This window comes from Heterodontus francisci, chromosome 7 (genome assembly GCF_036365525.1).
Source record: "Heterodontus francisci isolate sHetFra1 chromosome 7, sHetFra1.hap1, whole genome shotgun sequence".
Lineage (NCBI taxonomy): Eukaryota > Metazoa > Chordata > Chondrichthyes > Heterodontiformes > Heterodontidae > Heterodontus > Heterodontus francisci.
In genome coordinates this window covers 58697034-58721002 of record NC_090377.1, presented here as the reverse complement: position 1 = coordinate 58721002, position 23969 = coordinate 58697034, and the positions used below count along the sequence as shown (strand labels likewise).

The following is a 23969-nucleotide window of genomic DNA, read 5'->3' as shown; positions in this document are numbered from 1 at the left end:
CACTTGGGTCTTGTCTTGTCAATGTCTAGCTGCTTGTCTCTTTACTGCAGAGAAAACAGAAGTTTAAGAACACGAAGAGTGGGCCTGTCACATGACCGTCACCTAGTGATTCAGGCATTATCATTACTAGTGTATTCCCTCTTGCAACTTAATTAGTCCATGTCTAGAAATCCCCTTCTCACAGCTAGGGTCCCATTGTTCAAGCAATTAGGTTTGAGTGGTTCGTCTCTATCAATTGTGTTATGGTCAGGTGAGGAGGGGTTGAAGGGTTTCCTTTTTTTCCCTCTCACTGTTTGACCACAACAGGTTTAGTTCTTTTGTAAACTGGATGTACTGGCCAATTCAGTAGGCATTTGATTACTTGCGTCGATCATAACAAGAACCAATCGGACAGATTTTCTTGAGTTAACAAAGAAAGAGTTTTACGTTATTGCACCTAAACCAAACTAATGAAAATAATAAACCATGCGCCAACTTTCACCCACACACACACTCTGGAGGTTTACACACGCACAAATAGGTTAGAGTGGAGAAAGGTAGATTGGTTGAGTTAGAGTCCATACAGAAAAGGGGTATACCGCCTGTAGCATTTGGTGATTCGGCTGGCTTCTAGCTGAATTCAGAGGTCCTGAGGCTTTTAGTTTGAAGAGGTAGATGACTGGTTCAGTGGGTCCCTTGGAGTCAGCGATGTGGATGATGTCCTCCAACAGGGTTTCTGATTGTAGTTGGAGTATGTAAAGGTGGTCAGTCAACAAGCAGAGTTCGAAGCTTGTAAGCTGAAATGGAGCGAGAGAGACAGAAGGGCCCCCACTTGGGTCTGCACATGTCAGAGTCCGCAAGCTCCTCTTTACTGCTGTAGAGAAACACAAGCTTAAAACCACAGATGGGGAGGAGTTTGTCACATGACAGTCACTCAGTCATTCAAGCATAGTTTTTAGCAGTATTTCTTCTTAGTCATAGTCATAGTCACATACAGCACTGAAACAGGCCCTTCGGCCCACCAAGTCTGTGCCGACCAACAACCACCCATTTATAATAATCCTACATTAATCCCATATTCCCTACCACGTCCCCACCATTCTTGCTAAAAGAAAAACAACAGACCGCTCCCTTAAACTTCCTGGGTCTTGGTTCTTGTTGGGGAATGAGCAAACATTTCGTCTCCCTCCTCACAGGCCTTGCAATGCAGAACACAAGAACAAGGAGCAGAAGTAGACCATATGGCCCATCGAGCCTGCCCACCATTCAATACAATCATGGCTGATCTTGGGCTTCAATTCCACTTTCCTGCCTGCTCTCCATATCCTTTGATTCCCTGCGAGACCATAAATCTATCCCAGCCTTAAATGTATTCAATGATGGAGCATCCACAACCCTGTGGGGTGAGAATTCCAAAGATTCACAACCCTTTGAGTGTAGCAATTTCTCTTCATCTCAGTCCTGAACAATTGACCCCTTCGAACAAAGAACAGTACAGCACAGGAACAGGCCATTCGGCCCTCCAAGCCTGCGCCAATCTTGATGCCTGCCTAAACTAAAACCTTCTGCACTTCCGGTGACCGTATCCCTCTATTCCCATCCTATTCATGTATTTGTCAAGATGCCTCTTAAACGTCATTATCGTACCTGCTTCCACCACCTCCCCCGGCAGCAAGTTCCAGGCACTCACCACCCTCTGTGTAAAGAACTTGCCTCACACATCCCCTCTAATCTTTGCCCCTCTCACCTTAAACCTATGTCCCCTAGTAACTGACTCTTCCACCCTGGGAAAAAGCTTCTGACTATCCACTCTGTCCATGCCGCTTATAACTTTGTAAACCTCTATCATGTTACCCCTCCACCTCCGTCGTTCCAGTGAAAACAATCCGAGTTTATCCAACATCTCCTCAAAGCTAATGCCCTCCAGACCAGGCAACATTCTGGTAAACCTCTTCTGTACCCTCTCCAAAGCCTCCACGTCCTTCTGGTAGTGTGGTGACCAGAATTGCACGCAATATTCTAAGTGTGGCCTAACTAAAGTTCTGTACAGCTGCAGCATGATTTGCCAATTTTTATACTCTATGCCCCGACCGATGAAGGCAAGCATGCCGTATGCCTTCTTGACTACCTTATCCACCTGCGTTGCCACTTTCAGTGACCTGTGGACCTGTACGCCCAGATCTCTCTGCCTGTCAATACTCCTAAGGGTTCTGCCATTTACTGTATAATTCCCACCTGCATTAGACCTTCCAAAATGCATTACCTCACATTTGTCCAGATTAAACACCATCTGCCATTTCTCCGCCCAAGTCTCCAACCAATCTATCCTGAGACTGTGTCCCCGTGTTCTAGATTCCCTGACCGGTGGGAACAATCTCTCAGCTTCTACCCTATCAAGCCCTTTCAGAATCTTGTATGTCTCAATTAGATCACCTCTCATTCTTCTGAACTCCAGAGAATAGAGGCCCAATTTACTTAGCCTCTCATCATAGGACAGCATCCTCATCCCAGGGACCGATTCAGTAAATCTTCACTGCACTGTCTCCAGTGCAAGTATATCCTTTCTTAAATGTGGAGACCAAAACTGCACACAGTCTTCCAGGTGCAGTCTCACCAAAGCTCTGTACAATTTTATTAAGACTTCTTTATTCGTGCACTCGAATCCCCTCGCAATAAAGGCCAACATGCCATTTTCCTTCCTAATAGCCTGCTGCACCTGCATGTTAACATTGTGTGTTCCTTGTATGAGCACACCCAAGTATCTCTGAACATCAACACTTACCAGTTTCACACCTTTTAAAAAATATTCTGCTTTTCTATTTTTATGAACAAAGTGAACAACTTCACACTTTCCTACATTATACTCCATTTTCCATCTTGTTGCCCACTCACTTAACCTGTCTATATCTCTTTGCAGCCTCTCTACGTCCTCCCTGCAGCTTACCTTTCCACCGAGCTTTGTATCAGCAGCAAACTTCGATACATGACTCTGTCTCTTCATCCAAGCCATTAATATAGAATGTAAATAGCTGAGGCCCCAGCACTGATCCTCGCAGCACCCCACTATTCACTGCCTGCCAACTTGAAAATGCCCCATTTATGCCCACTCTCTGCTAACCAATCCTTTATCCACACTAAAATATATGACCCTCAACACCATGAGCCCTTCTCTTGCCTATTAATCTTTTATTTGGCACTTTATCGAATGCCTTTTGAAAATCCAGGTATACTCCATCTACTCGTTCCCCTTTATCTATGCTACTAGTTACACCCTCAATAAACTCTAAGAAATCTGTCAAACAGGATCGCCCTTTAGTAAAACTATGCTGACTTGTTCTAATCATACTATGCTTTTGCAAGTGCAATGTTAAGACATCTTTAATAATAGTTTCCAGCATCTTCCCAACGACTGATGTTAGGCTAACTGGCTTGTCGTTCCCTGTTTTCTCTCAACCTCCTTTTTTGAAAAGCAGTGTAACATTTGCCAACTTCCAATCTGACGGGACTATTTCTGAATCTAAGGAATTCTGGAAAATCATACCCAGCACATCCAATATCTCTATCTCTTTTAGAACCCTAGGATGTAGGCCATCTGGTCCCAGGGACTTGTCAAATTTTAGTCCCTCAAGTTTCTCCAATACTTTTTCTTGGCTGATATCAATATCCTTAATTTCCTCACTCTTTTTAGCCCCGAGGTTACTGACTATTTCTGGTATGGTACTTGTGTATTCTACTGTGAAGACAGATACAGTATTGCAAATTTGGTGGCCATCCTAATCTGCCAGCAACATCATCTTTTTTATCTGTTCTTGTTTTTAAATTTCTTCAAAAAAATATAATGTCAGGCAAACCCCCCCACCTGCCAAGACTGAGGCACACATTATTTCGCCACATGAACATTAAGAATTAAAATTGCAAGCCCCTGACTGGAAAGACATTTGCATAGTAACAAACAGTGTTGGAACAAGGGGACCGAGTCGTTGCTTCCCCAATACACAGAAGTGGTGGTCAGACCAGTTTTAATCACATGACTGTTCTGAGGTTTGAACTGAGATTTTTAAACTGGAGAAAACAGTGTTTGAAATGAGAAAGCCCCTGGCGCCTGGTTTGAGAACATCTCTCTCCTGTCTGCTCTCATCTCGCTCACACCAGCAACGGAAACCATTGAAGACATATGAACACTAAGACAGAAAAGTCTCTGACAATGAACAAGGTTAAGAAGAATGCTGGGCCCGACGAAAAGTAAGAGTCGTCAACAATCAAGGACTCTACAGCGAGCTGGAAACAGAGAAACAGTAACAAGAAACCCCCTTTTAGAGACTGCCTCAAACTCTCCATTTTATTTTTTTTCTGCTCTTTTCTGTCCCTATTTGCATGTGTGTATCGCGTGTGCATGCGAGCGTGGGCGCGTCATATATCCGTAGGCGTTAACCATATTAGAGTTTAAGTTTAAGGTTTAATAAATTTCAAGTTTCTTCTTTAAACCTGAGAAAGCCTGTTTATGCTCATTTCTTTGCCTTATAATTGGAAAGCTGTGAACAAGGATTCACAAAGGGGGAGCTCAAAACACAGTGTGTTAAAATAAACCCTGTTATAATAAGACCAGGTGAAGACAATAACAGACCCCTAGACACCTTTCTCACCTGGTCGTAACAATAAATTCAGATCTCCAGTCAGTGAATTAAAGAAAGTTATCATTCAAGAAAGCACACTTGCGTGACACCTCCCCACTGCGCAAAATGAAGTGTGACAACAGGAACATTTCATTATGAAGTCGCAAATTAAAAAGAAACTGTACACGCACAGTTGTCAGTCTCACTGTCATAGACATACCCTGGTGTAATTTTTTTTTTATCCGGGATTGTCCACGAGCACAACTGGGGAACTCCAACTGCCCTGACTGGGCTCAATCCACTTGTGCTACAGCACATACAGAATTTCCTGTGTACTTCTACACTATCTTTGTTTTCCAGTTTCTCTGTATCACTGAACTCAAACCTGGATTCAAAGTTATGAACATATGAATTAGGAGCAGGAATAGGCCACTTGGCACCTCGAGCTTGCTCCACCATTCAATAAGATCATGGCTGATCTGATTGTAACCTCGGCTCCATATTCTCACCTACCCCCGATAACCTTTCACCTCCTTGCTTATCAAGAATCTATCTACCTTTGTCTTTAAAATATTTAAAGACTCTGTTTCCACCGACTTCTGAGGAAGAGAGTTCCAAAGACTCACAACCCTCAGAGAAAAAATTTCTCCTCATCTCTGTCTTTAATGGGCAACCCCTTATTTTTGAACAGTGAACCCTAGTTCTAGATTCTCCACGCCCATTCCAGTTATTAGTCCAGCAAACCTTCTCTGAACTGCTTCCAATGCATTTACATCCTTCCTTAAATAAGGAGATCAATATTGTACACAGTACTCTAGATGTAGTCTGACCAATGCCCTGTATAACTGAAGCATAACCTCCCTACTTTTGTATTAAATTCCCCTCGCAATAAATAACACTTTATTAGCTTTCCTAATTACTTGTTGAACCTGCATACCAACCTTTTGCGATTCATGCACTAAGAAACTCAGATCCCTCTGCATCTTAGAACTCTGCAATCTCTCACTATTTAGATAGTATGCTTCTTTTTTATTCATTCTGCCAAAATGGACAATTTCACATTTTCCCATATTATATTCCATTTGCCAGATCTTTGCCCACTCACTTAATCTCTCCATATCCCTTTGTAGCCTCCTTATGTCCTCTTCACAACTTATCTATCTTTGTGTCATTGGCAAAATTAGCAACCATACCTTCATCTGTCATTTATATAAATTGTAAAAAGTTGAGGCCCAAGCATGGATTCCTGCAGCACACCATTCATTACATCTTGCCAACCAGAAAATGACCCAGTTATGCCTGCTCTCTGTTTCCTGCTAGTTCGCCAATCTTCTATCCATGCCAATATGTTACCTCCTACACCATGAGCTTTTATTTTCCGCAATAACCTTTGATGTGGCATCTGATCAAATGCCTTCTGGAAATCTAAGCACAGTACATCTACTGGTTCCCCTTTATCCACAGCACACGTTACTTCTTCAAAGAATTCCAGGGTATAGAATCTTCAGGCGTGACAGGGGAGGGGATAAAAGAGGAGGTGGTATTGCACAAAAACAAGAAATGCTGGATTCACTCAGCAGGTCTGGCAGCATCTGTGGAAAGAGAAGCAGAGTTAACGTTTCGGGTCAGTGACCCTTCTTCGGAACTGACAAATATTAGAAAAGTCACAGATTATAAACAAGTGAGGTGGGGGTTGGGCAAGAGATAACAAAGGAGAAGGTGCAGATTGGACCAGGCCACATAGCTCACCAAAAGGTCACGGAGCAAAGGCAAACAATATGTTAATGGTGTGTTGAAAGACAAAGCATTAGTACAGATTAGGTGTGAATATACTGAATATTGAACATCAGCAAGTGCAAACCTGAAGAAAAACAACCTGAAAAAAAACAGTGGGTAAGCAAACTGAACAAACTAAGATGAAATGAAATAAATGCAAAAAAAGATTGTAAAAAATGTAAAAAGGAATGCAAAAAAAAGGAAAAAATAACTAAAAATGACTAAAAATGAAAGTAAAGTGGGGGGCTGTCATGCTCTGAAATTATTGAACTCAATGTTCAGTCCGGCAGGCTGTAGTGTGCCTAATCGGTAGATGAGATGCTGTTCCTCGAGCTTGCGTTGATGTTCACTGGAACACTGCAGCAATCCCAGGACAGAGATGTGAGCATGAGAGCAGGGGGGAGTGTTGAAATGGCAAGCAACCGGAAGCTCAGGGTCCTGCTTGCGGACTGAGCGGAGATGTTCCGCAAAGCGGTCACCCAGTCTGCGCTTGGTCTCCCCAATGTAGAGGAGACCACACTGTGAGCAGCGAATACAGTATACTACATTGAAAGAAGTACAAGTAAATCGCTGCTTCACCTGAAAGGAGTGTTTGGGGCCTGGGATAGTGAGGAGAGAGGAGGTAAATGGGCAGGTATTACACCTCCTGCGATTGCAAGGGAAGGTGCCCTGGGACGGGGACGAGGTGGTGGGGGTAATGGAGGAGTGGACCAGGGTGTCGCGGAGGGAACGATCCCTTCGGAATGCTGACAGGGGAAGGGAGGGGAAGATGCGACTGGTAGTGGCATCACGCTGGAGGTGGCGAAAATGGCGGAGGATGATCCTTTGGATATGGAGGCTGGTGGGATGAAAAGTGAGGACAAGGGGAACCCTGTCACGGTTCTGGGAGGGAGGGGAAGGGGTGAGGGTAGAGGTGCGGGGAATGGGTCGGACACGGTTGAGGGCCCTGTCAACCACAGTGGGGGGAAATCCTCGGTTGAGGAAAAAGGAGGTCATATCAGAAGCACCGTCATGGAAGGTAGCATCATCAGAGCAGATGCGTCGGAGATGGAGAAACTGGGAGAATGGAATGGAGTCCTTACAGGAGGTAGGGTGTGAAGAAGTGTAGTCGAGATAGCTGTGGGAGTCAGTGGGCTTATAATGGATATTGGTAGACAACCTATCCCCAGAGATGGAGACAGAGAAGTCGAGGAAGGGAAGGGAAGTGTCAGAGATGGACCATGTAAAGGTGAGAGAAGGGTGGAAATTGGAAGCAAAGTTGATAAAGTTTTCTAGTTCGGGGCGGGAGCAGGAAACGGCACCGATACAGTCATCAATGTACCGGAAAAAGAGTTGGGGGAGGGGGCCTGAGTAGGACTGGAACAAAGAATGCTCGACATATCCCACGAAAAGACAGGCATAACTAGGACCCATGCGGGTACCCATAGCGACACCTTTTACTTGAAGGAAGTGCGTGGAGTTGAAGGAGAAGTTGTTCAATGTGAGAACAAGTTCAGCCAGGCGGAGGAGGGTGGTGGTGGATGGGGACTGGTTGGGCCTCTGTTCCAGGAAGAAGCGGAGAGCCCTGGTATTGCACTGTTGATCAAGGAGTCAATTACTGCAGTAAGGAGGGATGATATCTTAGAAGGTTCCTCAAATGAGGCCATATGGGAAACAAAAAGGGGGCAATCACTTGGTTGGGAGTGTACTACAGGCCTCCAAACAGTCAGGGAGAGATAGAGGAGCAGATATGTAAGCAAATCTCAGAGAAGTGAAAAAATAATGGGGTAATAATAGTAGGGAATTTCAACTTCCCTACCAATATGAAAGGCACAATTCAGCATAGCGATGCCTCATCAGTCACCATTTTACTAGGTGACAGTTGGTCTGCAAAATAAGTTGGTGGCCTGTTGGAGCACAAGAAAAACATGTTCAAAATGCACTGAATTATCTTCACAAAGTTATGAACAATTGTCCAGCAGACTTGAGGTTCTTTCAGCTTGTTTGGATGAGAGTAGGGGCTGCAGGGTGGATGAGCTAACTGACTATGGCACCATGGTACAGGAAGCCATTCAAGTGGGGGGAGCAAAAAGGAATGTAGTGGTATTAGGGGACACTATAGTGAGGGGGATTGACACTGTTCTCTGCAGCAAAGAGTGAGAGTCCAAAAGGCTGTGTTGCCTGCCCGGTGCCAGGGTTCGGGACATCTGCTGGGCTGGAGAGGAACTTAGTGGGAGGGGGAGGATCCAGTGGTCATGGTCCATGTAGATACCAATGACATAGGCAGGACAAGGAAGGAGGTTCTGCATAGTCAGTATGAGGAGTTAGGCATCAAATTAAGAAGCAGAACTTCAAAGGTAATAATCACTGGATTATTAGCTGAGCCACGTGCAAACTTGCATAGGGAAAGGGAAAATAAGATTAGAGAAATGAATGCGTGGCTCAAAGACTGGTGTGGTAGAAGGTTTGTGGGACAGCTGGGACCAGTATTGGGGAAAGTGTGGGTTGTAGCGTTGGAGTGGTCTGCACCTGAACCATGCTGGGACTGGTTTTCTAGCAAGCTGCATAACTAGGGAGGTAGAGAGGGGTTTAACTAGCCTGGACTACTAATTTACTCTTAGATTTGTAGTCTCTATCCCTTCCTGTCAGGGTCTGTTTACCATTTCCCATATTAATACCTTTCTCCCTTGCCTTGTCCCTACTCTTCGATTTACATCTTCCAAAATTGATCCCTTGCACCAACTGTCACCTAGTGGCGGCTCAGTGGCGCAGTGGTTAGCACAGCAGCCTCATAGTTCCAGCGACCTGGGTTCGGTTCTGGGTACTGCCTGTGTGGAGTTTGCAAGTTCTCCCTGTGACCGCGTGGGTTTCCGCCGGGTGCTCCGGTTTCCTCCCACCACCAAAGACTTGCAGGTTGATAGGTAAATTGGCCATTGTTAATTGACCCTAGTGTAGGTAGGAGAATGGTAGGGAATATGGGATTAATGTAGGAGGGAATGTGGTAGGGAATATGGGATTAATGTAGGATTAGTATAAATGGGTGGTTGATGGTTGGCACAGACTCGGTGGGCCGAAGGGCCTGTTTCAGTGCTATATCTCTCTCTCTCCAGTAAAATGGTGACTTCATTTGTGTGGATTAGCTCTCCTGGCATAAATGCAAGTGGGCCAAATGGTGTCTTAACATCATAAGACTCTTTGTCAGGAAACATTTTAAGCCTGCCTTGAAGTGCTTCATAGTCATTTTATACTTTAACCCAGTGCTGGATTTTTTTCCTTGCCTATCAATTTCATTCTGCATCTCTTCCTGTTGTTCCAGCTCATTCAGCCTGGCCCACAATTCCTCCTCAGTTAGGATACTTGACTTGCAGGCATCAACACCATCACCACCCTCCAAATCTGCCACAAAAACCGATTTGGACTAGGGTTTTCCTTTGGCATATGAGCTTTTCTGTGTCTCCCTTCAGAATTTAAATCTTTAATTTCTAGGTCTTCAGTCTGAATTTCCTCCGGAACCTGGGTTAGTTTCCCAGGATCTAGGCGATAGGGATTTTGTTTTATGGGAGGGGGTCTCTCCTACATCCACATCATGTAGGGTTAGGGTTGTGCACCCTGGTTTGTCCCTGCAGATCCATTTAAACGCTGTGAGCAGCCTTGTTAGGTCTCCAACCTTTCACCAGAAATGTTAACTCTGCTTCTCCCACCACAGATTCTGCCTAACCTGCTGAGTATTTCCATCACTTTCTGTTTTTATTTCAGATTTCCAGCATCTGCAGTATTTTGATTTTATATTCCTGTTAGGTCTCCTCTCTGTTTTGTGTTTAAAAAGGAGAGTGTCTAATTTCCCTAACATTTCAGTGTTAGCTAACGGGACTGTAGGGGGCTCAATTTGGGAATCCCGCAGGCCTCCCTCTAACTTGTCTTTACTGTCTCTTTCACCCTCCTTTTCACTGACTGCCTGACAGACCTGTGCTTGTTTGTCCCCTTCCTGGCTGAGATACCATTTAACATATTGATGTGGCACAGCATTTGCTTTTTCCTACGATTTGGGATGTCAATTATATAATTCATCTGACTAATTCTCTTTATTACTCTGTACAGGCCATTGAACAGGGCTTTCAACTGTTCTCCCTGTATTGGTAATAGCAGTAACACATGATGTCCAGGCTGAAATGTTCTGGCCTTGGCATGTTTATCTGTCTGCCTTTTCATAGCTGTCTGGGAGGTTTATGGTGTTCCTGAGCTACCGTACAGGCTCTCATAAGCCATCTTCAGAACATGGAGATTTAGTCCAACAGGTAAGATTTTTCCTTGTGTCCCAAAAAACCTCTCCTTGATTAGTTTTAGAGGATCTCTCACCTCGTGTCCATAAACTAATTCAAAGGGACTAAAGCCAGTGGACTCATTGGGTGAGTCCCTGGTAGCAAACAGATGAAATCCCAGCCCTTTGTCCCAGTCATGGGGGTACTCATAGCAGTATGCCCTGATCATTGTCTTTAGGGTCTGGTAGTACTGCTCCAAAGCCCCTTGTGACGGTGGGTGGTAGGCTGAGAACTTGAGCTGGGTTATGTCCAGATTACCCATGACCTTTTGAAAAATACTGGACATAAAGTTTGTGCCATGATCTGACTGGATCTCAGCAGGCAGCCTATATCGGGTGAAGAATTGGATTAGCCCCTCCACCACTACCTTGGCAGAGATAATTTTCTGAGGGATGGCCTCTGGAAATCAGGTAGGCACATCAATAGTGCTGAGAAGATACTGGTAGCCCCCTTTTGTTTTTGGCAGGGGCCCCACACAATCTACCAGCACTTTGCTGAACGATTCCCCAAAAGTTGGTATGGGAATTAGGGGTGAAGGTTTTATTGCAGGTTCAGGCTTCCCCACAACCTGGCACTTATAAAACTGCACCACATCCTTGTGGAGTTGTGACCAGTGAAACTGTTGTCTGATGCGGGCTTGGGTTTGTCTGATACTGATATGTCCAGCCATTGGAGTCTCGTGGGCTATTCTCAATATTTCCCTATGGTACCTCAGCGGCATCGCTACCTGGTGAACCACTGTCCACTCTTCATCTACAGGTCTGTGAAGAGATCTCCACTTTCTTATTAGCACTTCATCCTTTAAGTAGTAGCACTCTGGAACTCCCTCTGCTTCAGCTTCAGTTTGGGCAGCCTGTGCTAACTTTTTTAGTCCTGGGTCGGCTTGCTGAGTCTCGACCAAGGAAGACCTGTTTATTTTTTATTTTATTTTATTTAGAGATACAGCACTGAAACAGGCCCTTTCGGCCCACCGAGTCTGTGCCGACCAACAACCACCCATTTATACTAACCCTACAGTTATCCCATATTCCCTACCACCTACCTACACTAGGGGCAATTTACAACGGCCAATTTACCTATCACCTGCAAGTCTTTGGCTGTGGGAGGAAACCGGAGCACCTGGCGAAAACCCACGCGGTCACAGGGAGAACCTGCAAACTCCACACAGGCAGTACCCAGAATTGAACCCGGGTCCCTGGAGCTGTGAGGCTGCGGTGCTAACCACTGCGCTGCCCAAAGAATGGTTCAGATAACCACAGCAGGGTCATCTGTCTGCAGTGCCAGTTCAGCCTCCTCTAATGGAGCTTCTTGGACCATGGATCGGGTCACCACACAGTCAGGAAAATGCCAGGGATGTTTTCATGTAACTGCTCTGTCTCCCTGACCTCTTTTGGTCTGTCAAAAACCACTGGAGAAGCTACCACCTTCGCCCCCACCAATCATTACCCAGGAGCAAGTTGACCCCGTCCACAGTTAAACTGCATACTATCACCACAGTTACCGATCCTGAAACAAAGGTCGCACTCCAGGTGCACCCGATCTCAAGGAATGGGCATATACCTTCCCTCGATACCATTTACTAGCACTCTAGCATTCAATGCACTCTCTGGGGGAAAGGTCATGCCTTTTCCCAGCAGAAGGGTTTGGGTGGCCCCTGTATCCCTAAGTATGACTGTGGGCTTACTCGCCTCACTCAAGAGGTATGGAGTCACTTTTCTACTGCACACAAAATCCTGGTAACTCTCAGGGATTTTGTTAGGTTTTCCTGCACTCCCAGCAGTAGATTTACTGGGTTTTACTGCTGCATGTAAAGCCACAGCCTGGTCCGCTGTGCTTCCCATCAGGGCCCCTTTTCCTGCGCTGGTCTGGTGTACCCTGACTAAATCTGTGAGTTTGCTCCATAAATTTCACCAGTCAGCTCGAAGGTGACCTGCCTTGTTAGAACGGAAACACACAGGTTTTCCGGCATTACTCCTGCTCTACCACTTTCCTTTTTGGCCTGAGGAGGGCCCCCTGTGTTTCCAGCTCTCCCTTCTCGTCTATGGCTGTTCATCCTCCTATCACTTTTGATCCTTTTCAGGTTTTTGGAGGTGATTCGGGACTGGGTTTCCCTTGGGGAAAGGGCTTGTGACTGTGTATAATCATCAGCAGGATTGCTGCCTGCCTGGCTCTTGGAACCTTTTGTTGCTGCATGTGGTTTCTTATGGAAAGGGGAAATGAGTTTTTGAATTCCTCGAGGAGGATCACTTCTCTGGAGGTTTTCATAGGTGGACTCTATCTTAAGTGCCCATATCCATTGGTCAAAAGCTTAACTCTTTCAAACTCGAGACAAGTTTGTTCAGTCTACTTTCAGAGGGTTCAAAATTTTTGGCAGTACACCTCTGGTACTATCTCATTTGCGCCCAGGATAGCATTTTTAGTCATCTCAGTCTGATGCACTGTTGCATCAGACAACAGTGAATAAGCTTCACGGGCTTTTCCTGTTCGTTTGCTTTGCAATAACAGTGTCCAGCTCTCTGTTGGCCACTTCAGCTATTCTGTAAGCTTTTCAAAAGAGATGAAAAATGCTTCCACATACCCTCATAAAACTTTGGTATCAACTGGGAGAACTTTAAAAGCTCAGCACCCAGTCCTGAGCTAGAGATAGTTCCCTCACTAATGGAGTCTTCACTGGGTACACTGGGTCTTCCTCTATTCAGTTCAAGCTGCCTTAACTCCCTTTGGAAAGCTCTCTCTTTTTCCCTTTCCCAGAATTCTCTCTCCACTTTCTCTCTCTGGAAAGCTCTCTTTTTTTTTCTCTTTCCTGAAACTATCTCTGCTCTTTCTCCTTCAGAAATTCTAATTCTAGTTTCCTCTGTTCTAGTTGTACCTTAGCTAATGTTACTTTGTCTGTTTCAGATTCTATACCTGTCTGCAGTTCTTCAGTGTCAGTTTTAAAATGGTTGGCTACATGTTTTTGGATTTCAGGCTTCCTAGCTTTTGGATGGATAGTAATCTCTATCTGCCCAGCTATATTCCTCAATTCTTCAACAGATAGTGCTTTTAACCTGATCCAAGTTACTTCACTCTGTTCTCGTAAGGTACTGGCCTTGAATGTGGACATTTTAGTACTCTAGCACTGAAAACCACAAGAAAACGTGTACTGAAGTTTTTAAATTATTGCTAGGGACCAATTTAGTTACCTGCTTCCAATTTTCCATTTGTCTTTGGGTTTCATCCCAAACGTGAGCCCCAAATTTCTGTTATAGTCAGGTGAGGAACGATCAAAGGGCTTTCCTTCTTTCCCTCTCCCTGTTTGACCATAACAGGTTTAATTCTTTCTTAAAGTGGATGTACTGGCCAATTCAGTAGGTGTTTGATTACTTACTCGTTATGATCATGAGAACAGCCAATCGACAGGTTTTCTTGAGTGTAATGAAGAAAGAAGTTAACTTTATTGTATCTAAACCGAACTAATGAAAATAATAAACTACGTGCCGATTTTCATTCACACACACACACACACACACACACGAGGTTTACAGACACACACACAGATTATAGAGTGAGGAAAGGTAGATTAGTTGAGTTAGAGTCCATACAAAAAAGGAGTATACAGTCCATGTCATTTGGTGATTCAGCTGGCTTCTAGCTGAATTCAGTGGTCCTGAGGCTTTTAGTTTGAAGAGGTAGATGACTGGTTCGGTGGGTCGCTTGGAGACAGCGATGTGGATGTTTTGCTCCGACGAGGTTTCTGATAGTAGTCGAAGTACGCAAAGGTGGTCAATCAACAGGCAGAGTTCGAAGCGTAAGCTGAAAGAGAAATAGATAGAGATAGAGAGAGAGAGAGAGATGCAGATGGGGAGGGGCTTGTCACATGACAGTCACTCACTCATTCAAGCATAGTAGTTAGCAGTATTTCCCTTATACTTCCCGGGTCTTGGTTCTTGCTAGGGAATGAGCAAACATTTCATCTCCCTCCTCACAAGCCTTGCAATGTAGGATATGTGTTGCAAATTAGGTGGCCATCTCAAACTGCCAGCAAAGTCATCCTTTTTTCATCTGTTCTTTTTAACATTTCTTCAAAAAAATAAAAATTCAGATCTCCAGTCAGTGGAAAAAAGAAAATTATCACTGAACTAAGCACATTGGTGTGACAGTTGAATGGCCTTCACGTCTTGCTAATAGGAACAGGATAGGTGGTCACTCAGATTCCCCAGGTCATTGTCCTTGATGGGTCTGTGCAGACATGCTCCCTCCATCTCAATGTATTGGAATGTGTAAGGTACAGTGATGCAAATTAGGGTAGCCATCCTTAGCGGCAAGCATCAAGTCACCTTTAATCTCTTTTTCAAATTCAATTCAGGTTTCCAGCCGGTGGATTAAAAATCATCATTCGACATAAAGCACATTTTCGTGACAAATTACCATATCCTTCAAGGCAACTTCACTTCTGTTTGTTCCGAAGAAGGGTCACTGACCCGAAACGTTAACTCTGCTTCTCTTTCCACAGATACTGCCAGACCTGCTGAGTGATTCCAGCATTTCTTGTTTTTGTTTCACTTCTGTTTGGCAAGGCTCCATTTTATGTCTTGGATAGTTTCCTCAGAAAGACCATAAGTAGCTGCAACCCGCTTTTATAATTCATCCTAATCAAGTTCCAAAAGGGCCTCTAGCCTCATTTCAAACATGACCTTTCTCTACCTCTAACCACCCATGGAGAAGTAGACGAAGATGGTAAGGGCAAAGGCTCTAACAGCAGCATTTTCTATTTAGAAGGGAAGATCCAAAATGAAATAGAGCATGTGTCTGTGTTGTGTGTGTGATGCTGGCTGATGAGCAAGGGAGCATGAGGGATCAATTTCTGGCTCCATATTCAGGCTGCATTTACATTATAACTGCAATTCTGGGGTAGAACAAAACTGTTTTGCACCAATGCTACAGTTAGTATTAATTCACTCTTGGCCCTATCAATCACTGCTAACTATTGGTTAATTTACATGTCTACACTTTGAGAGGAGTACAATAATACTGATAATTTAGTTTGTTAATTGAGCCTTACACTACCCTTATCCACTCCAGGACTTGATTACATAATCCAGACTGATAACACAGTGGACACTTACAGGAAGGACATAATTGCTCTGGAGAGAGTACAGAGGAGATTTACAAGGATGTTGTTAGGGCTTGAAAGTTGCAGCTATGGGGAAAGATTGGATCGGCTAGGGTTGATTTCCTTAGAACAGAGGAAGCTGAGGGGTGACTTAATTGAGATGTACAAAATTATGAGGGGCCTTGATAGGGAAGCAGGTCCTTCCTGTCTACTCTAACAGAGAGGGCAATTACCAGGGGGCACAAGATTTAAGGTGATTGGTAGAAGGAATAGAGGGGACATGAGGAAAATCCTTTTCACCCAGAAGGTGGTGGATGTCTGGACTTGACTGCCAGGATTGGTGGTGGAGGCAGAAACCCTCAACTCATTTAAAAGGTACCTGGACATGCTCCTGAAATCCTGTAACCTGCAAGGCTACGGACCAGGTGCTGGATTGTGGGATTAGATTGGGCGGCTGTTTTTTTCAGCCAGCGTAGACACACTGGGCCTCCTGTGCCATAACTTTTTTAGGGTGGCAGCTTAAGCTGTTCAGAGCAAACAAAAAAAATCAAGTGTCAGAATTTTCTGATTCCGTCAACTAACCATTATTGGTTAACATGGTTAACATAACAGATATGATCAAATACATATCAAAGGCAGAAACCCTCAACTCATTTATAAGGTACCTGTACATTCACCTGAAGGGCTTTAACCTTCAAGGCTATGGACCAGGTGCTGGAAGGTGGGATGATTGGGTGCTAGTTTTTCGGCCGGCACAGACACGATGGGCTGAATGGCCTCCTTCTGTGCCGTAATTTTTCTATGGTTCTATGGTTCTGTGGAGATGTTAAACGAAGATCCAATCGAATTTTATCATCCAATTGAATGTAAAAGATCACACTGTATGACTCAAAGAGCAGTTAGTTCTCCTGATGTTCTGACTGGTATTGTCAATCAACACAACGAAAAACAGATAGACTATCCATTTTCATCTCTCCAGTCGTAGCTGGACAATCTCCTGTAGTGCCTTCTCTTCCGACTCCTGTACCATTACCTCTAGAGTCTCCCAAGGGTCTATCCTTGACCCTCCCCCCTTATTTCTCATGTATATGCTGCTCCCTTGGTGAGATTCATCTGAAAACACATTCAGTTCACACATCCACTGAAATCACCCTGCCCTATCTCACTACCACCTCTCTCAATACCTCCAATGCTTGTGTGTCAGACTGCCTCACCAACATCTTGTAATCAATGAGCAGAAATTCCCTCCAATTAAACACTAACAAGACTAAAGCCATTTCCTTCAGCCCTCACCACAAACTCCATTCCCTAGCTACCGATTCCATCCCCGTCCCTGACCACAGACACAGACTGCTCACAATCTCCACATCTTATTTTACCTTGAGCTAAGCTTCTGACCCCATATCCTCTCAATCATTAAGACCACCTACTACTTCTACCTCCATAACATCACCCTTCTCCACCCATGCCTTAGCTCATCTGCTAAAATCCTCATTCACACTTTTGTTATCTCCAAATTCCACTATTCCAATGCTCTCCTGAGCAGCATCCCAACTTTCACCCTTCATAACCTTGAGCTCATCCCAAATTCTGCTGCCTGCATCCTAACTTGCACTATGTCCAGTGACACATCACCCCATGTTTGCTGACCTTCACTGACTCCCAGTCCCCAAATGCCTTAATATTAAAATTCTCATCATTGTGTTAAATTCCCTCTCATCTCTGAGTCCTAAAACCCTCCGAGAACTCTGCTTTCATCCAATTCTGGTTTCTTTTCCATCCCGACTTCTTTCATCCCATTATTGGTGCCGGTGCTTTCAGCTGTCTATGCCCCAAGCTCTGGAATTCCAACCAGAAACCTCTCCAGCTCCTTGTTCTCCTTTAAGACTCTGCATTCAACCTACCTCTTCAACCAAATTTTTGGTCATCTGCCCTAATATGGGCCAAGTGATGAAAAATGGGATTAGAATAGTTAGGTGCTTGATGGCTGGCATGGACACGATGGGCCAAAGGACCTGTTTCTGTGCCTCTATGACTCTAATATCTCCTTCTTTGATTCTGTTGTCATTTGTTTTGTCGGATTACACTCCTTGAATCAACGAAGGATGTTATGCTATGTTAAAGGCACTATGCAAATTCAAGTTATTCATCTCATTTGCGTTTTGATGGACCTTGCTGTGCATTGGATCATTGAAGGCTCAGTTAGGGCGCTTGAGAGTTACAATCTAGCCAGGAAGGATCTAAACGGAGAGCTAAGAAGAGCAAGGAGAAGACACGAGAAGTCATTGGCGGATAGGATCAGGGAAAACCCTAAGGCTTTCTATAGGTATATCAGGATTAAAAGAATGACTAGAGTTAGATTAGGGCCAATCAAGGATAGTAGTGGGAAGTTGTGTGTGGAATCAGAGGAGATAGGGGAAGCGTTAAATGAATATTTTGCGTCAGTATTTACAGTAGAGAAAGAAAATGTTGTCGAGGAGAATACTGAGATTCAGGCTACTAGGCTAGATGGGATTGAGGTTCACAAGGAGGAGGTGTTAGCAATTTTGGAAAGTGTGAAAATAGATAAGTCCCCTGGGCCAGATGGGATTTATCCTAGGATTCTCTGGGAAGCTAGGAAGGAGATTGCAGAGCCTTTGTCCTTGATCTTTATGTCGTCATTGTCGACAGGAATAGTGCCGGAAGACTGGAGGATAGCAAATGTTGTCCCCTTGTTCAAGAAGGGGAGTAGAGACAGCCCTGGTAATTATAGACCTGTGAGCCTTACTTCGGTTGTGGGTAAAATGTTGGAAAAGTTTATAAGAGACAGGATTTATAATCATCTTGAAAAGAATAAGTTCATCAGCGATAGTCAGCACGGTTTTGTGAAGGGTAGGTCGTGCCTCACAAACCTTATTGAGTTTTTCGAGAAGGTGACCAAACAGGTGGATGAGGGTAAAGCAGTGGATGTGGTGTACATGGATTTCAGTAAGGCATTTGATAAGGTTCCCCACGGTAGGCTATTGCAGAAAATACAGAAGTATGGGGTTGAAGGTGATTTAGAGCTTTGGATCAGAAATTGGCTAGCTGAAAGAAGACGGAGGGTGGTGGTTGATGGCAAATGTTCATCCTGGAGTTTAGTTACTAGTGGTGTACCGCAAGGATCTGTTTTGGGGCCACTGCTGTTTGTCATTTTTATAAATGACCTGGATGAGGGTGTAGAAGGGTGGGTTAGTAAACTTGCGGATGACACTAAGGTCGGTGGAGTTGTGGATAGTGCCGAAGGATGTTGTAGGGTACAGAGGGACATAGATAGGCTGCAGAGCTGGGCTGAGAGATGGCAAATGGAGTTTAATGCGGAAAAGTGTGAGGTGATTCAATTTGGAAGGAGTAACAGGAATGCAGAGTACTGGGCTAATGGGAAGATTCTTGGTAGTGTAGATGAACAGAGAGATCTTGGTGTCCAGGTGCATAAATCCCTGAAGGTTGCTACCCAGGTTAATAGGGCTGTTAAGAAGGCATATGGTGTGTTAGCTTTTATTAGTAGGGGGATCGAGTTTCGGAGCCACGAGGTCATGCTGCAGCTGTACAAAACTCTGGTGAGACCACACCTGGAGTATTGCGTGCAGTTCTGGTCACCGCATTATAGGAAGGATGTGGAAGCTTTGGAAAGGGTGCAGAGGAGATTTACTAGGATGTTGCCTGGTATGGAGGGAAGGTCTTACGAGGAAAGGCTGAGGGACTTGAGGTTGTTTTCATTGGAGAGAAGGAGGAGGAGAGGTGACTTAATAGAGACATATAAGATAATCAGAGGGTTAGATAGGGTGGATAGTAAGAGTCTTTTTCCTCGGATGGTGATGGCAAACACGAGGGGACATAGCTTAAAGTTGAGGGGTGATAGATATAGGACAGATGTCAGAGGTAGTTTCTTTACTCAGAGAGTAGTAGGGGCGTGGAACGCCCTGCCTGCAGCAATAGTAGACTCGCCAACTTTAAGGGCATTTAAGTGGTCATTGGATAGACATATGGATGAAAAAGGAATAGCGTAGGTCAGATGGTTTCACAGGTCGGCGCAACATCGAGGGCCGAAGGGCCTGTACTGCGCTGTAATATCCTAATTCTAATCTAATTGTTTGGCTGCACATTTAGTTTGAAAACAATGACAATGTAAAAGTTACTGATTTTAGAATTTTTTTTTTTAGAATATTACAGCGCAGTACAGGCCCTTCGGCCCTCGATGTTGCGCCGAGCTGTGAAACCATCTGACCTACACTATTCCATTTTCATCCATGTGTCTATCCAATGTCCACTTAAATGCCCTTAAAGTTGGCGAATCTACTACTGCTGCAGGCAGGGCATTCCACGCCCTTACTACTCTCTGAGTAAAGAAACTACCTCTCACATCTGTCCTATATCTATCACCCCTCAACTTGAAGCTATGTCCCCTCGTGTTTGCCATCACCATCCGAGGAAAAAGACGCTCACTATCCACCCTATCTAACCCTCTGATTATCTTATATGTCTCTATTAAGTCACCTCTCCTCCTCCTTCTCTCCAACGAAAACAACCTCAAGTCCCTCAGCCTTTCCTCGTAAGACCTTCCCTCCATACCAGGCAACATCCTAGTAAATCTCCTCTGCACCCTTTCCATAGCTTGCACATCCTTTCTATAATGCGGTGACCAGAACTGCACGCAATACTCCAGGTGCGGTCTCACCAGAGTCTTGTACAGCTGCAGCATGACCTCGTGGCTCCGAAACTCGACCCCCCTACTAATAAAAGCTAACACACCATATGCCTTCTTGACAGCCCTATTAACCTGGTTAGCAACCTTCAGGGATTTATGCACCTGGACACCAAGATCTCTCTGCTCATCTACACTAACAAGAATCTTCCCATTAGCCCAGTACTCTGCATTCCTGTTACTCCTTCCAAAGTGAATCACCTCACACTTTTCCGCATTAAACTCCATTTGCCATCTCTCAGCCCAGCTCTGCAGCCTATCTGTCTCTCTGTACCCTACAACATCCTTCGGCACTATCCACAACTCCACCGACCTTAGTGTCATCTGCAAATTTACTAACCCACCCTTCTACACCCTCTTCCAGGTCATTTATAAAAATGACAAACAGCAATGGCCCCAAAACAGATCCTTGCGGTACACCACTAGTAACTAAACTCCAGGATGAACATTTGCCATCAACCACCACCCTCTGTCTTCTTTCAGCTAGCCAATTTCTGATCCAAAGCTCTAAATCACCTTCAACCCCATACTTCTGTATTTTCTGCAATAGCCTACCGTGGGGAACCTTATCAAACGCCTTACTGAAATCCACATACACCACATCCACTGCTTTACCCTCATCCACCTGTTTGGTCACCTTCTCGAAAAACTCAATAAGGTTTGTGAGGCACGACCTACCCGTCACAAAACCGTGCTGACTATCTCTAATGTACTTATTCTTTTCAAGATGATTATAAATCCTGTCTCTTATAAACTTTTCCAACATTTTACCCACAACCGAAGTGAGGCTCACAGGTCTATAATTACCAGGGCTGTCTCTACTCCCCTTCTTGAACAAGGGGACAACATTTGCAATCCTCCAGTCTTCCGGCACTATTCCTGTCGACAATGACGACATAAAGATCAAGGACAAAGGCTCTGCAATCTCCTCCCTAGCTTCCCAGAGAATCCTAGGATAAATCCCATCTGGCCCAGGGGACTTATCTATTTTCACACTTTCCAAAATTGCTAACACCTCCTCCTTGTGAACCTCAATCCCATCTAGCCTTGTAGCCTGAATCTCAGTATTCTCAACAACATTTTCTTTCTCTACTGTAAATACTGACGCAAAATATTCATTTAACACTTCCCCTATCTCCTCTGATTCCACACACAACTTCCCACTACTATCCTTGATTGGCCCTAATCTAACTCTAGTCATTCTTTTATTCCTGATATACCTATAGAAAGCCTTAGGGTTTTCCCTGATCCGATCCACTAATGACTTCTCGTGTCCTCTCCTTGCTCTTCTTAGCTCTCCCTTTAGATCCTTCCTGGCTAGCTTGTCGCTCTCAAGCGCCCTAACTGAGCCTTCACGTCTCATCCTAACATAAGCCTTCTTCTTCCTCTTGACAAGCGCTTCAACTTCTTTAGTAAACCACGGCTCCCTCGCACGACAACTTCCTCCCTGCCTCACAGGTACATACTTATCAAGGACACGCAGTAGCTGCTCCTTGAATAAGCTCCACATTTCGATTGTTCCCATCCCTTGCAGTTTCCTTCCCCATCCTATGCATCCTAAATCTTGCCTAATCGCATCATAATTTCCTTTCCCCCAGTTATAATTCTTGCCCTGCGGTATATACCTGTCCCTGCCCATCGCTAAGGTAAACCTAACCGAATTGTGATCACTGTCACCAAAGTGCTCACCTACTTCTAAATCTAACACCTGGCCGGGTTCATTTCCCAGTACCAAATCCAATGTGGCATCGCCCCTGGTTGGCCTGTCTACATACTGTGTCAGAAAACCCTCCTGCACACACTGGACAAAAACTGACCCATCTAAAGTACTCGAACTATAGTATTTCCAGTCGATATTTGGAAAGTTAAAGTCCCCCATAACAACTACCCTGTTACTCTCACCCCTGTCGAGAATCATCTTCGCTATCCTTTCCTCTACATCTCTGGAACTATTCGGAGGTCTATAAAAGACTCCCAACAGGGTAACCTCACCTCTCCTGTTTCTAACCTCAGCCCATACTACCTCAGTAGACGAGTCCTCAAACGTCCTTTCTGTCGCTGTAATACTCTCCTTGATTAACAATGCCACAACCCCCCTCTTTTACCATCTTCTCTGTTCTTACTGAAACATCTAAATCCCGGAATCTGCAACATCCATTCCTGCCCCTGCTCTACCCATGTCTCCGAAATGGCCACTACATCGAGATCCCAGGTACCAACCCATGCTGCAAGCTCACCCACCTTATTCCGGATGCTCCTGGCGTTGAAATAGACACACTTTAAACCAGGTTCTTGCTGGTTTGCAATTGGTTGCAATATGTAGTAAGATATATATCATACACACCAATTCTAATGTTGAAAATGTTCAATGTATCAGTCTGGTGAAATGATGCACAGACTACCAAATCAGCACAATACAAAACTAGAATGGCGCAACATTTATCTATTTTGGTCATCCCCTTCCTAGTACATAGTCAATGCCTGTGATTAAAGCCTATTTCAAATACAAATACACTGACAAGTACTGTGTCCATTTAAGTTTTGGCAAACAACTGTAGCTAGTAGCTTCCCCCTACGACTTTTAGCCTTAAAGTCATAACGTTCTGAACTAAATGCAGAGAGGTTATTTTTTTAAAGTTATCAGCTTGTAATTTGAGTTCTGCTTTGTATAAAGTTCGAAGCACCATCTGCGGGAGGGCAGAGCGTGAATTTTGCGGTGTGATAATCATACCTTGCTCTCTTTTTGGACAGTCACGCACTTCTCCTCGCCTCTGTTGTCACTTGCCTGCGGATCTCCTTTCCTCTGACAGTTTCGCTCCATGCTCACTTTGCTCTCCATATTCCTGTTTCTGATGGTTTCACTTTTCCGCTCGGCGCTTCGTGGCCCCGCTTCCAATGACCAGCCACGGCCTTGGCAAAGGAAGCGGAGACGGAACCACTTGGGAGCCGGCGGGCAAATACAACGTATTTTTCTGAATCGTTTACTCTCGTGTTTGTTCCTGCTGTTAGTGTCTCAAAGAGCCGCAAGTCCCAGCTGATGAACCACCCGCGCTGCACTGGGCTTCCAGCGGCTCGAACCAAGATACACCCCCCCCGGGCAGTGTGAGGCCACGAATGGTCAAAAAGTGCGGCCTCTTCCAGCCAATCTCCGGCCACCGCCTGCACTGTAAATCCGGATCAGTCACCAGAAAAGAAAACAGCATTTATAAGCACTAAAGTAGTAAAAGCATAAGTTTATGAAAAGGGTAGTATACCTGAGGATTGGGAGAGTTTTAGAAACCAACAAAAGGGTGACCAAAAAGTTGCTCAAAGGAGGAAAAATAGAATGAAAGTAAACTAGCCCATTTATCAGAGCTTCTACAAGTATATAAAAAGTGGGGGGGACTGAAGTAAACATTTGGTCCCTTAGAGGTAGAGATGGGAGCAGACAGATGGAATGAGAAAATAGCAGCACATTGAACAAGTAGTAGAAGATACAAATTACGTAC

General features: G+C 44.6%; 1 protein-coding gene across 4 annotated transcripts in view; it reads right to left on the bottom strand.

Annotated features, from left to right (window-relative positions):
* Positions 1-23508, bottom strand: part of LOC137372007 (RNA-binding motif, single-stranded-interacting protein 1-like) — a 511784-nt gene extending 488276 nt beyond the window's left edge. The window contains exon 1 of one of the 4 annotated variants that reach the window (XM_068035256.1): positions 23213-23508. In XM_068035256.1, the coding sequence (XP_067891357.1) occupies positions 23213-23320 (108 nt within the window). In that variant the 5' untranslated portion in view covers positions 23321-23508. The remainder of the gene's footprint in view (positions 1-23212) is intronic. The other 3 variants (XM_068035255.1, XM_068035254.1, XM_068035257.1) reach the window with 3 other exon arrangements.
* Positions 23509-23969: the final 461 nt, after the last annotated feature.